The sequence below is a fragment of the Durio zibethinus genome, chromosome 27 (genome assembly GCF_047325235.1).
Source record: "Durio zibethinus cultivar Kanyao isolate XHJ-2024 chromosome 27, ASM4732523v1, whole genome shotgun sequence".
NCBI lineage: Eukaryota > Viridiplantae > Streptophyta > Magnoliopsida > Malvales > Malvaceae > Durio > Durio zibethinus.
This window is the reverse complement of record NC_143188.1, coordinates 5,380,097-5,394,982: the sequence shown is the minus strand read 5'-3', so window position 1 is coordinate 5,394,982 and position 14,886 is coordinate 5,380,097. Positions and strand designations below refer to the sequence as shown.

General features: G+C 30.5%; 1 protein-coding gene across 1 annotated transcript; it reads left to right on the top strand.

Moving 5' to 3' along the window:
* Positions 1-2,276: 2,276 nt before the first annotated feature.
* On the top strand, positions 2,277-11,508 carry LOC111279188 (RNA recognition motif XS domain protein). Its single transcript, XM_022866105.2, has 3 exons — positions 2,277-3,368; positions 6,175-6,482; positions 10,808-11,508. The coding sequence occupies exons 1-3, from the start codon at positions 2,527-2,529 to the stop codon at positions 11,161-11,163; spliced, it is 1,506 nt and encodes a 501-aa protein (XP_022721840.2). The 5' UTR covers positions 2,277-2,526; the 3' UTR covers positions 11,164-11,508.
* Positions 11,509-14,886: the final 3,378 nt, after the last annotated feature.

Sequence of the window (14,886 nt, the reverse complement as noted above, 5' to 3'; positions counted from 1 at the left end):
TAAGAGTTCAATGCTTTTAAAAAATCAATTTTGTAAAATAACAATTGATTTTATTGGCCTATAAATAAAAGTAAATGGAATTTTTTATGTTGTAAGAAATTTAATTTAGGTTCAATATGTAAAATGGACCTTGTAGTATACATTTTTTATCAGTTTAATACTTAAAAAACTAAAATTCTCACTTTGGTACTCTAATTTTTATTCCATTAAGCACTTTGGTTCTTCACACTGTTATCGTCAGTTTAGTGCTAATGTGGCATAAATTTTTAATAAAATTATATCACATATCATAAATTGTCCAGTTACCACTACGTTAAAAAAAATTTTAAAATTTTAAAAATACATTTTTCTTAACTTTTTGAATTTTTATTTAAATGTTGATGTAACAGATAGATGATGTGCTGATAATTGGACACATATCATGATTTTATTAGGTGTTACTGTCACTAAGCAACTTACTAACAGTGTTAGTTGAGAGTACTAAAGTACTTGACAAAATGAAAATTTGAAACTAAAATGAGAATTTTATTTTTTTAAGTATCAAATTGACAAAAAATATATAGTATTTGGATCATTTTTGTAATTAACCCTTTAATTTATTAGCTTTAAATACAGCTTAAATTTATTTTACTTATTATTTTGAAAGAGAAAAAAAGTAATGTAAAATACACTAATAATCAATCAATTTTAGGGTTTCTTAAAATAGTCATTTAAGTATTTATTTTTTCAATTTAATCACTTAAATTTGAGTAAGTGATTTTTTTGTCACTCACTCATTAGTGACTTTAGTGACTAATGATGTTAATGTAGAAATACCATGTGGCACTACCACGTCATCTGACAAGCCACATGGCATTATAAAATTAGAAAAAATAAATTTTAGTCAATTAACTTTTCAAAAATTTTTATTCTGACCATTAAATTTTAAAAATTTATAATTTAATTATTAATAAATATATCATTAAAATTTATAAAAAAGTAAAAAAAAAGTAATTGATATTTTTACTGCATAGAACTAATTATAAATTTTTTTATTTTATTATAATATACTATTTAATTTAAAAAATGAATGAATATTATCCACTTGCAAAAATTACAAAAATAATGTTACTTCAAATTTTTGTCATCCAGCTCATCTAAATTAGTTCAATTAAGTATTTCATATTTTATAATGTCAAGATTTAGTTTTAATTTTATGTAATAAAATATTAAAAGAAATATAAATAAGAAAATAAAATAATTTATTATATTAAAATTCACAAAATAATGGTGATTAAATCATTATAATGTTACGTTAAGAGTGATATCAATATTAATAATTTCACAAATATTGATAATCAAAATATAAAAATTTAAAATAGTTACTTGAATTTATTTAAATTAGCTAAATGATAAATATTTGAAGTAATAATATTTTAATAATTTTGAAAAATAATTAATATTCTTCTATTTTTCAAATTTAAATGGTATAATTATAATAAAATAAATGTTCATACATACAATAAAAATATTAAATTTTTATTTTTATTTTTTTATAAATATTTTATTTTTTAAAAAAATTCAATGACTTATTTGAATGTTTTCCAAATAAATTTCAATAGGTAACACAAAAAATAAAATTATATTAAATTTCATAAATGTTGGCGATCAACTCATTATAAATTTACAGTGATAATAAATCATTAACAATGAAGACTAAAATATTAATAAATTTTACAAACTTTAGTGACCAAAATATTAATAAATTTCATATTTTATAATGTCAAGATTTTAATTATAATAAATATGTGTTATCTATATTTTATTACATAGAATTAATATTATGAACTTTTATTATAATTAGAATATTGGTATTATGAAATATAAAATACTTATTTGAATTTATATAGATAGACTAGATTACAAATATTTAAACAATGCTAGTTTAGTAATTTTGACAATTGGATGAATATTCATTTATTTTTTAAATTTAAATTATATAATTATAATAAAATAAAAAATATATAATTTAATTTCACACAATAAAAATATTAAATGCTGATTTTTATTTTCTATAACAATTGAAAATTTATTTATTAATGATAAAATTATAAATTTTTAAAATTGAATAATCTAAATAATAATTTTTAAAATATTGTAATCAAAATTTATTTATTTATTTTAATTTATTATAGCACGTCAACAATACCTCCTGACTGTCTTAAAAACTGACGTAACAATGTTCACATAATATTATCATATTAGTGCGTCATTGAACAATAATTATTCAGCGACAAAAAAACGCTTACTCCAATGTAACTTACTAAATTAAAAAATTAATACCTAAAATAACCTTAAAGTGGAGTGAATATTTGGGTATTTTACGCAAAAAGTACCGACGAAAAAACGCGAAGAAGAACGTTCTTTGTTCTGTTGTTGGCTCGCAAGGTACGTCTTCAAGCAGCTTCTTCCTCCTCTGTTTCCTAAATGTACCCAAAGACACAACCTTAAAGAACAGAACCCTAAAAAGCAACGAAATTTCCGAGGATGGCCGGTCCGAACCCGCCAAAACAACCGTCATCCTCCTCTAACAACCACCGCAAATCCCGCTGGGAATCTTCCTCTTCCACTGCCAACAAAAACCCCTCCTCCACCACCGCTGAGCCCAAATCCTCCACCAAGCCCAATCCTTCCCCCAAGACCGGCCCATCCCCAAGCTCCGCTGCCCAAAACAAATCTCAATCGGACCCAAATCAATCCCATCCTCCCCTTCCTTCCTTCCCGTTCCCGGACCCCGCCGCTCTAGGCCCTCCACCTCCACCGGCATACGGATTCCACATGCTTGAGCGACAGACAATCGTTCTCTATGATGGCAGCGTCCGCTCCTACTTTGCTCTCCCACCCGATTACCAAGACTTTCCGACCCGACCCTTAATGGGACCTCGCGACTTCGATAGCCCACCGTTGGGCTTCCGCGATAATCGTGATTATTGGAATGGCCCGGGGGACGGGCTTGGCCTTTTAAAGAGAAAGTACGGCGAAGAAGAAAAAGATTTAAGAGAGGAGAAGAAGGAAGAGTTAGCAAGGCAAAGGTTCGGGCTTGCGAATGCGAAGGTTTACACTTTGGGACCAGGCCGGCCGGACCTCCTTGCTGGAACGAATAACCCGTTTCAAAATGACGAAATGAGGGCGGCCAAGTATATGAGAGTTGGTGGGGGATTTGAAAATAATAATTTGGGGTTTAATAATAAGCATTTGGAAGTGGATCAAACCGCGCTAAAGAAGGCGTTTTTGCACTTTGTGAAGGCTGTTTTTGAGAATGCAACGCAGAAAAAGAATTACTTGGAGGATGGGAAACAAGGGCGGCTTCAATGCTTGGCTTGTGGCAGGTTTGATTATAAATTTGGGTTTGATTCTGAATTGGAATTAACTTTTTGAATGTTATTTTGGATTATTTGAATTCCATATCGTCCTTTGAGATCAAAATGGAATTCTTTACTACTTAGGTGTTTTAGTTCTTACATAATATGTGGTGATGCAACTAGTTATATTACTTGTTATGCGCCTGTCAACATTTTAATATTTCATTCTAGAGTGCTGTATTGTATGCAATGCTTTGTTAATAGTTTAGAGGTGGTAGTTGATACTGACTCAAGGGTACAAATGCCTTCTGTCTTCAATTTGTGTTCAGTTGACTTGTGTTACATTTGCTTGGGCAAATAGCACTGAAATCGTGGTCGGTGCTGTGTGTGTTTGATGTTGTTGCCAATTTCTTTCTAGAATTATGAATATTTGTCAATTGTTATTCTTTTGGATTATGTCTGGGTAGAAAACAATGCTGTTTTCTTTTTGATAGATGTTTTATAGCATAAACCATTACTAATAATGATTAACAGTTGAGTTTTTAACGGTAAGTTTTGAATAAGTAGATAGCTTATTGATAGTACTTACAATAATTGTTAAATTCGGTTTAATGAAGCAATGCTGAAGCAGAGTTGTCTTCCTTTCATAAATGGTGGGCCCGTCAAGTTCTCAACAATCTGACATTACTAGGGTTTTAGGTTAAGGTGTTTTATCTGATCCATTTATCTAAAACTTAAATCTTGGATTTGCTATAATCTTTTTGCTGGTTTGCTTTGTATGTGGCATAGTTAAGCTTGGCTGCTTGCCTTTTTAATAACTGGTTTAATAATTTCTTCCCGTGTAGCATTGCATTGTCTTATTTCCTATTAAGATTATATATCAAACATCTGAGTCAGCCTACTTGTTCATCATAATAGTGAAAATTGACTTTTTGCTTGCAAACTTGGGTGCTGGATTGTTGTGTTGATGAATCTTCATTGTGGGCAATTGAAATGACTCAAGCATAATTTATTTATAAAATGATGGGCAGATTGTAAAAGATAGTTGTTTCTCTATCTTATGCTTTGATACAGTAGTGTCTGGAGTGGTACGTAATTACATCAGTTTATTTAGCCATGCAATTGAAAATTTGTCTGGGAGATAATATAGCTGGTATATGTGTTGTATTATAGCAGTTCCTTTTTTCTGTTGATGGTCTCCTTGTCTCCTGTATGGTTACTTGTTCATATTTGGTTATGTTGTTTTAATGATGGGTCTTAATATTAGATTTCCCTTCTTTTCAATAAAATATTATAATTTAATTTTTGGATTGCCATCGGTTTTCATGATTCTCATACTATTTGCAGTTTCACTTGTCACAATGTTGAGTAGTTAGCATGTGCATAGTTGATTTTGGAAAGCGAGGGGGTTACAGATCCCTTTTCAAGTACTTTTCATCATGATTTTGTAGGTTGCAGCCGAATTGCACTTTTTTTTTCATATTATAATTACCTTATCTTTTATAAGAGTGTGTTATAATTATCTTAGATTTTTGTGGGCTTTTACCTGGATATTCCTGGTAGAGGTCTGTTCTTTTGGCTTGGTTGTTAGTAGTTTATGGCTGATATTACCTGCTGCTTGGTACTAACATATTCCAGATTGTAACTTCCTTCTCACCCCCATGACATAGCTGGGCTGGCCTGATAGTGGTAATTTGTTATAGCCATTCTTTTTTTTAGTTGATACAAGTTAACTTAAATTATTAGTAAAACTGAAGTTGAAGGCTGCTAAGTGTACGTTAAAGTAATGAAAGTAGTCTCTTACTCTGTTTTTCTTGCCTTTAACTTGCATGCAGCAGTTCGGGTGCTTTATTTTTTTGGTACTTGGCTACTTTTCCGTAGAGTGGCCCTTTGGGTGATTATCATTTGTTTGAATTTAGCTGTAAGCTCTTCTGAATTTTAGTGTTATCTGCTTTATCTACTAAGTATAATGTTCACATGCAGGCATGTATACAGAGCATGCAGGATTTTCCTTTGTGTTTGCTGCCATGCTTTAAGGTTATTGAGTCATCTTTCTGTTTGTATTGCTTGCGGTACTGGAAATAGAAACCTCATTATTATTTTCTTATCATGAAGTAGAGAGTGAAAGTTGTGGTGTATAAAGAGTGTATATCTGGTTCATATCAAACGAACCAAATGTTAACCTTATATGCTTGTTTTTCTTTGATACACTTCTCCTGCATGCAAGAGAAAATTTTCATGGTCTTGATTCAACTTTTGCAAGTCTGTAGTCTAATGCTGTGCTGATGTCGAGATCTGACATCCTGTGTAGCTGTATATTTGTTCAAAATCTACATATGATCGGTTGCCCGTTATTATGATTGTCAAAGCTACGGCTTTTGAAACCTTCATTATTTTTTAATTATTGCTTATTAGGGAGGCCCATTTAGATCAAACTGCAATTCTCTCCCCTCCCCCTCTCTTCCTTAAACCCTGTTACAATGATTATTTTTCGGGTGATGACAATACCCTTATTTCCAATGATTTAGAAAGTAGGAAATGGTTGTGTGGAAATGCTATCATAGGATTAGGTTTATCATAATCCAGTGTTCAAATTTGCTTTTTGTGCAAGTTTTTACATGATGCTTGCAGTCTACTTGGATAACAGGGTTCAATATATTGGCTCTATGCCATGCACATTACTTCTGCCCTTTTTATGTGTTCAACTTATTTTCAAACTGCTAAATATTTTTTGCTCATTGCCCTAGTTCAATCTTATAGGCTAATTCATAGCGATGTACGAGAGGAAAACCTGAGTTTTATTCTTCAATGCGCTTGATATGCAAAATTACAGGTCCTCTAAAGACTTCCCTGATATGCATGGTCTGATAACGCACACGTACTACTCAGATAATGCTGACTTGCATGTGGATCACTTAGGCCTACACAAGGCTCTCTGCGTATTAATGGGATGGAACTACTCGAAGCCTCCTGATAATTCAAAGGCCTATCAGTTCTTACCTGCAAATGAAGCAGCCTCAAACCAAGAGGATATGATTATGTGGCCTCCTGTGGTGATAGTACATAATACAATTACGGGAAAGGGCAAAGATGGACGCATGGAAGGTTTGGGAAACAAGGCAATGGATAGCAAACTAAGAGGTATAATGTGCTCCATTATTCTTCATTATTATTGGTGTTTTCCATGGTGGTTAGTGATTTGTTTAGGAAATCCTTTTTATCTAATTAGTTCCCCTTCTCTTTCCATTTAAGTTTTATAATTATGTTTTCATAGTGCATAGACCAGTTATAATTTGTTATTAGTCAAATTTCACGTTAGATTACTCCGATTCCATTTTGTATAACACAAGTTTTTGTGGATACTGCACAACTGTGTTATCTCTATTGATCTTGTGAAACTTATGAGTAAAGGGTCATTTTGAGAACTCTTTCCAACTCATGAAGCTATCTATCTAGCAACCTAGGAAAGCAACTGACATGCAAAATAAACTGAGGGGTTAATACTATGAAATTTTCTGAGAATTGAGATAGAAATTTTGTGCATGCTGATTCCTTCATTTGCCTTCTAGTACTAGGTAAAATTTGGGACAGCAATTTGTGCATGCTGATTCTTTCATTTTTGCTTCGTTCAATCCTTTTAATTACAAGTGTGACATGAATATATGTTATCCTCAGTTGTGGATAATATTTTTGACTGTGCTTGTGCTTATTATTCACTGTTTCTTGCTTGAATGGTCAGTGTGGCCAATCCTGAACCTTTAGTTGCACTTACTAAGGTCTTAAATTTGTCTTGTGCAGACTCTCTCTTTCAATTCCTTTACATTTTTTCTCCCTCTTTGATTGATGCTCTAAATTCTCTAACCGCTATCACAAAGCGTTATTTTTTGTGGATTGGCCTGATGGGATTTGCACCATGTTTGTGTGACATGGACTTGGTAATGGGCCAAGTTGTGCTTGATCTAACCTATAAGTGGGTCCAAGTTTTGTCTCTGTATTAATACCAATTTTGTAGAAAATTTCCTGCCAAGCTGGTCATATGGATCTGATGCTCTGATTCAATTTCTGCCAAAGCTTTAGTTATGATTGCTCAATTGATTTATGCTTTACCCAATATTATTAAAAATTGGACTGGACTAGGTAGTTTGAGCAGATAGTCCTCAAACTGGTCTTAATTGCAGTCCAGATCAAAACACTGGCTTGATAAAATATCCTGGAACCTTTTTGACCTACCTATTTGAACCTATAACCTGGTGAAACCATCTGGTTTTGAAGAAATTAGCTTGGCTTCCTCTGTTTTGGTGTGAAGATGAAATTTATTAAGAAATGGCAGGCAAGGGAGTTTAAAACCCTGACATGATTGACTCCACCTCAGCCGTGCTTGCCTCCACTTCAACTTTGATTTTGTGCTTATGATAACATAATGCAAAGTTTATTTATGCATGCTTCTGTGTTATTGGTAGATGAGTAAATTATTTATTCTTAGCATTTCATTGAGTTTGGACGTATTTGTTATATAGGCATCTTTGATGGTAAAATTTATGTGTTTTGAGTCAAGATAGAGTTTATCTCGTGTCAGTATCAATATTTTCCTATGAAAACATCAACAATTTTCTGTCATTTAACAACCTTTTTGCTTGGAGCTCTAAAAATTTAATGTCCCAGAAACCTGTTCCCAAACCTTTTCATCTTATTTACATCTATTTATATATTTGGTTATGCAGCACTAATGTTATGGTTTAATTTTCTCTTTGTCCCATGTCAACTTTTCTGCCTTTTTGCTATTTATGAGTTACAATTTAATGACTGTAGTTTTTAGAACATTGATTCTGAATGTCACCTTTTCGGTATTCAATAAAGTTGCAATATTCAATATACAAGTATTTTATCATTATTGAAATTCTTGAATTCCATCTTTGCAATTTATCACCCTCATGTATTTGCTTGTTTAATTCTTCTGATTGTTGTGGTGGTAAATATTAATACCAAGGGGACATCATTCAAGTATGTGCAATAAGTTTCTTATCTCTTAAAATATAGTGCAGTCACGCCTGATCAGTATCAAGTCACATTTTCTTTTAGTTTGTAATTTCATTTGGGCTGCTAATTTGTTTTTGGTTAAGAAAGCCATAGATTGCTTTGCTGTTGGTATTCTTGTTCGACTGGGATATAAAGGTTGTGAGGGTTGAGGAGATTTACTTTGTTGAAATTCATGGATGCTGGTTTAATTGTGTCTAGAGGAAACTATGGCAGTTTCAGGAAGAGCCATAGCCCTGTCATGGTCAGATTAGAGGATTCCATAATTCCAAATTTACTTGTTCTCTTGAGAGCTTCTGTACGATGTTGACTGTATTTTACCTTGTCTGTGGTTCTTGATGTGTGCATATTCCTAATATTGGTTGTTGTTTCGTGTTGCAAGCACTGTTGCTAATCATAGCCCACTTCAACCTGCGTATGAATAGTTAAACTGCAGGTTTGTGTTGCTAGTCAGGCTTTGCCAGTTTTAGGCATGCTTGGTTGGTAACAGTTAAATTGATGGTTTTAGAGTTGTGGATATTTGTTTTTGCATATACTGGAAACAATGCTAGGATGATGCTCACGGGGACAAAAAATTTTGATATCGGCAACATTCCTCTATCTTTCGTGGATAAAATGCTTAGAGAAGATGGGCACAAGAGAATGGCAGGTTTCCATTATAGACAATGTTTAGCTTTTCTATTTTTTTAAGATTCCTCCAACAGCTGCAGATTGACATCCATTTAGTTGACTACTTAAGCAAAATGTAGGAGAAAATGCCTTCTTTGTTTTTTCAAATACCAAATGCTTATGGTTTCTTCGTGAAGTTCTTTTTTTTTTTTTTTTTCGGATAGTAATTCTCAAGTCAGGTATGTCTAATTGTATTCTGGACTGTGTTTCTGTAGCCTGCTGCAATGTTGGTATTCTGAATTTTGTATTGTCTTCGGCAGTGGCAAGGAAGATATTGTATTTTCTTTTTATTGCTTATAATTGTGTAATGACCATAAAGGGAGGGTTTTCTTTTTCTTTTTTCTTTCTGTGGTGGGGGGGAGGAAGAGTGGGCATTGGGCAAGGCCACTATGCACCACAGGAATAGGCCCACAAAAGAGGTTTCACATAAGCACGACAGACCTCGTTAATGTCCAATTATAATATTGTTTTGTTGAATGAGGTAGCATTAGTAGTAAGGTATCATATTTGAGATAACTAGTCATTAGTCTTATAATTTACACCGTTGTGTTTCATTATGGTTCACTAGACCTTTGGTGGGCATCCGTCTCTCACTGATAAATATTCACTACAATGTTGATTTTTGCATACTTAAATCTTCATTGTCAAATTTTCTTGGTCTGTCCTTGTGATTAGATTTTTTGCATGCCTGATCATTCATTGTACAATTATAAAACCACTAGCAGCATATGGGTGCCACCTGCTCTTCTCTCTAAAACAACCCTCCTCCTTCCCCTTAACATAACTGGCACACGGGTAAAGATTCTCTCCACGGTAGCGGAGATGTCAACTACTTTACCTTAGGGTGACCAATTCCCATTGAACTTAATGTATGGCTGAAATTTTAATGGCCTTAAATTGAATGTAGAGATAAAAGAAAATTAATTGAAAAGGAAATGATTTGAATAAATATAAGTCATAGATGTAGTTGAAAGTGCATTAATCACCTTGAGATAAAGTAGTGTATATCTCCATTAGAGGATCTTTGCCTTACACAGAGATGCATGCAGCTATGTTCTAACGTGACCTTATGGATAGGAACCTCTTTCTTTCATTACATTACTTTAAACTTGTCTGTGGTGATTCACAAACTTGTCTTTTACTCCGTTAAGTTACTTTTTTGTGTTTTATAGTTTTCTATCTGATCACCTTGAAGTTTGGAATCTGGATTGCTGTATATTTGTCATTGCTTATATTGTCGTACTAGGCATTGTGGATAAATTTATTTGTCATCTTTATGTTTTTCGGAACCAAGTTTTTTTTCACCTATTGAAATTCGTGTTCTAGAATGAAATATATAGGTGGTTGGCTGAGTGCATGTAATTGTGTTACTGTTCAGTGCCAGCCAGTGACAGTGGGTTCTTGACCTCTCTTTTTATTTGTTTTTGTTGACTGATCCCAATAAGTGAGCCAGTCTGTTACATATTTTGACTTGTACCATATGAGTGCTTTCACATCCTGTCATTAGCCGCTACGAGAGCAAAACTTTTTGAGGGGTCTTATGTTGGCAGGAAAAACGTAGTCTGTTACTCGGATATGTTTTGTTTATTTGAGTTGTCTGCTGTTGATTTTAGAAGATGCTTTTCTATGACTATTTGGGGAATCAATATCATGAGCAACTTGGACAAATGATATTCCAAATGTGCATCACCATGAGCTTAAAAGTTTCAATAAATTCATTTATTTCGAAATATTTCATTTTACTCTGATGCTTGTGCTTTCAGATCTTGGATTTGGAAGTGGCAAGTCAAAGGCCATGTATGGTAGAGAAGGTCATCTGGGTATTACAGTGGTCAAGTTTGCCGGTGATCAGACAGGCCTGAAGGATGCTGTCAGGCTTGCTGAATACTTTGGAAAGGAAAACCGTGGCCGCAAGGGATGGTCCCATGTACAGCCCTTGACTTTAGGCAAGGATGATGAAAGAAATCCGAGTCTTGTGAAGGTGGATGAGAGGACTGGAGAAAAAAAGAGAATCTTTTATGGCTATCTCGGAACGGTTGCTGATTTAGACAAGGTTGATTTTGACACGAGGAAGAGGGTTGTGATTGAGAGTCGGAGAGAGCATAAAGGACCAAGTTAATAGCTTCTGGCTAACATTGCAAAGTACTATAATATATTAATTTATAGTCATTTAATCTTGTGAATATCTGGCCCATAGATATAGCCACTTCATGTTGTCGGAAAATGAGTTTCAGGGTCGTGTTGTTTGATTGAGGTGTTTAGCTGGCTGCCCTCTGCTTGTCGAAAATGTAACAAGATTGCTAATGCTTAGAATTTTTAGAATCTTGTCACATTGTTAGTTTATTCATCTCCAAAGAAATGGCAGCTTTTTAAACAAGGTTTTTGATCTTGCAGACATGGACTGTAAATTAGCAAGGTTGGAGAGAAAATTATCTTCTTTGCATATATAATAGTTAGACTTGCCAATTTGTACTTTTTTATTATATTTATTTTATGTAAAAAAAACGTAGTGAACAAATTCGATTGGTTTAGTTATTGTCCTGATATTCCGAATTAGTTGTACGGTTTTGCTAATACTAGGAACCCAACATTAGAGTTGTTTTCTCCATTGGAAAAGAAAAAGGCAGCCCTAAAGACAACAATGACAGGGTTAGCTTTACCACCACATGGCATTAATGGTGTTCATTGTGTCCCTTTTTTATTTATATCCACCATGGCCTCTCGTTCTGCCTGATTCAATTAAGGGAACAATAATGCAAACAAGTCAGAAGTTTTCTCTTTACTGTTGGTTTTTCTTTAAATAATAAAAGGGTTTGGAACAGGGCTATCGGTGTGATGATTTGATTAATCACTTTCTCAGGATTCATTGCCAAGACGCTTTAGGCTGATTGCTTGCTTGTTTGTACATGATGCACGCATCGATTATCGGATCCTTAACGTAAAGAAGTTGATAACTCAGGATATTATTTTTTGAATGTTTTATTCCTTGTAATGATTATGATTATTGTGTGCTATGAACCATGTCATATTGGCCATTGAATCACTTGATTTGAGCAAATCACATCGTTAGGGATTCATGCATCTAAGCATTTATGCGAGCATAAAATGCTAAATTTTTTTAAAGGTTATTTCGAATATAGTTTTTTTTTTTTTTTTTATATATATTAGATATTATGTTTTTCAATTTTTTTTTTTTATATTTCATAAATCTCATCTAGTTAATATCATAATCTAAATTTAAAAATTTTAAGTCTTAACCAAAAAATTAATTTTAAGAACGAATTTAATATATATTATATTACAACGTATAAAATTATATGATAAGATTTATATATATGTAATTTTTTTATATAATTTATTTTAATGGCATATAAAATAATTTTTAAATATATAATTAGGTAGATTTTCTAAAGGCTTACATTTAAACTTTATTTAAATGATAAATAAAATAATGTTTTAATTTTAATTATTTATCAAATAATTGTATTCAATCAATTATTTAACTTTTAAGATTTCAAAGTTAAGTTCATTTAAATCGTTCAATATATATAAATGTTATCCTAAATTTAAGTAAAATAAAATAACTTTAATAATTCACACTTACCCATATATTTCAAAATTCAAATATAGTTTTTAAAGTTAAATCACTAATCTTAAAAACTATGTAATTCATACACCATCAAAATCATACACAGTTTAAATCAATAGTTTTATAAATTTAATATAAAAATAGCCTTGTAAATTTAAATTGATTAGAATGTGTAGTTGAGTAATTGTAGTTTACCAACTTTCTTATCTTTTTTATTATGATTTAAAATAAAAAATATCTTATCTTAATTTAAAACACATACATATCTTAATTTAAAATTATACAAAAAATTTTTTTATCTTGATATAAAAGTACACGTTATCACTAAATGATTTAATATTAGGAGATAAATAAACAAGTCATGCAAAATTAAATGAGAGCAATTGGGAAGCATCCAAGATTAAAACCTCAGTAATATTTAATCTCAATAATGAATAAATTGTAAAAGGTGGTGACAAATGATGTTAAGAGCAAATTAGATCTAAAAAATGTAGGAGAAAGCATTATCACTCATGATTTTCAAAAGTAAAAATATATGAATGGCTATCAATTTTAATTTATTATTTTGTTTCGCATTACACATTTTCTATTTCTTGCTTTTTTAATTATTATTCAATTTATTATCATATTAATCTTGATTTTTTTGAGTTTTTTTTTAATCTATTGTATATGCCCATTTAATCCGTTAAATGTCTCTTTGGATACAAGCTCTTTTTTATTATTATTATTTGCACATTATATAATAATGTGTTCATCATAATTAATCAATAAATTGAAGATAATAAGTTTTGTTTGGATGGTTTTTTTTTTCAATATTTGAAATTTTTTTTCTTTTTTTCTTTCTTTTTTTATTTGGTTGTCTTTAAAGAGAATTTAAGATTATAATGAATTTTTTTTTTTTTTAGATAAAAAAGAACATAAAATTTCTATCCTAATTTTATTTTCTAATTTGCCTTACATATTATAAAAGGTTTATTTTAGTATAATTCTTTTTTAATTTACATTCCATTTGTATATATTTATTTTAATTGGATACTTGGTTAAAAATTGACTAGATTATTTAATTATCACAACGATATCTTTATCAAAATCATTGCTTCAAATTTCATTGTTTAATGTAGTATATACTATTTGTTAAAAAATGATTTCAAATCAAACCTTCATGTTTTTATCTATATATATGATTATATTTTCTTATTTATCTTTCTCAATTGTGATGGTCATGTAGGAATGAAAATTAAATGAATTATATATTAAAAGGTTTTTAAAAAAAACAAAAGATAAAACGAATTTGAGTATGAAATATAAGATAATGAAAAAATTTTAAGAGAATATAGTTTAAACCTTTATTTGAGTTATAGTGTATATATTACTCATCATATCTCCTTAAATTGCATGACTTTCAATATAATTTAAAAAAAATTATCTCTTAAAAAAAAAAAGGTGAATAGAATGAACTAATAAAGGAGTATAAATGAAAATAATGAAAACAAATAAAGATATCTAATAATTAAGAAGATAAACAAAATCAAATCTATTTTTACCTTGTTGCAAATAAACATTAAAAATTAAGTATATCAATATACAATTGTCAAATCTCTTTTTTAATATGCTTTTTAATTAAGTTGTAATCAATAACATCTTTTTAATATTTCATTTAATTATATTGAATATTTAATGTTTAATGTTTTTTACTCTAATCCTGAATTGGTAAATCATGAATCAACAATTTTTTATTTTTTGGACAAATAATTTTTTAAAATTTTTATTTATCATCTTTTTATTATCTCTATATTAAATAAAATTGGACAATGAAAATAAAGAAATATATAACTTTTGTTTATTACTATTTCTATAACCATCTTTTTTTAATAGTTGATTTTTTAATTAACATTTATATCAGTTGATAACTATTTTAATTTTGACAAATTAATTCAACATATGTTGTAAATTATTATTAAGGTTATGCCTTAGTATACAAGATTATAATAGGATAAAATAAAATTATATTATGAATATGATTAGATTAAATAATGTCATCTTTTCTTATATTTAATATATGAAATAATTAGAATAATGTCAAAATTATTTTTAAAATTTATACTATTTAAATAATTGATGTAACTTTTAAATGTATAATAGAACAAGTAAGTTCAATATAATATATTAAAAATAATCCTTTTTATTTTGGAGGATTGAATCATCCCACACAAAATAGATGATAATCTTCTTTGTAATCATATCCCTTTCTTT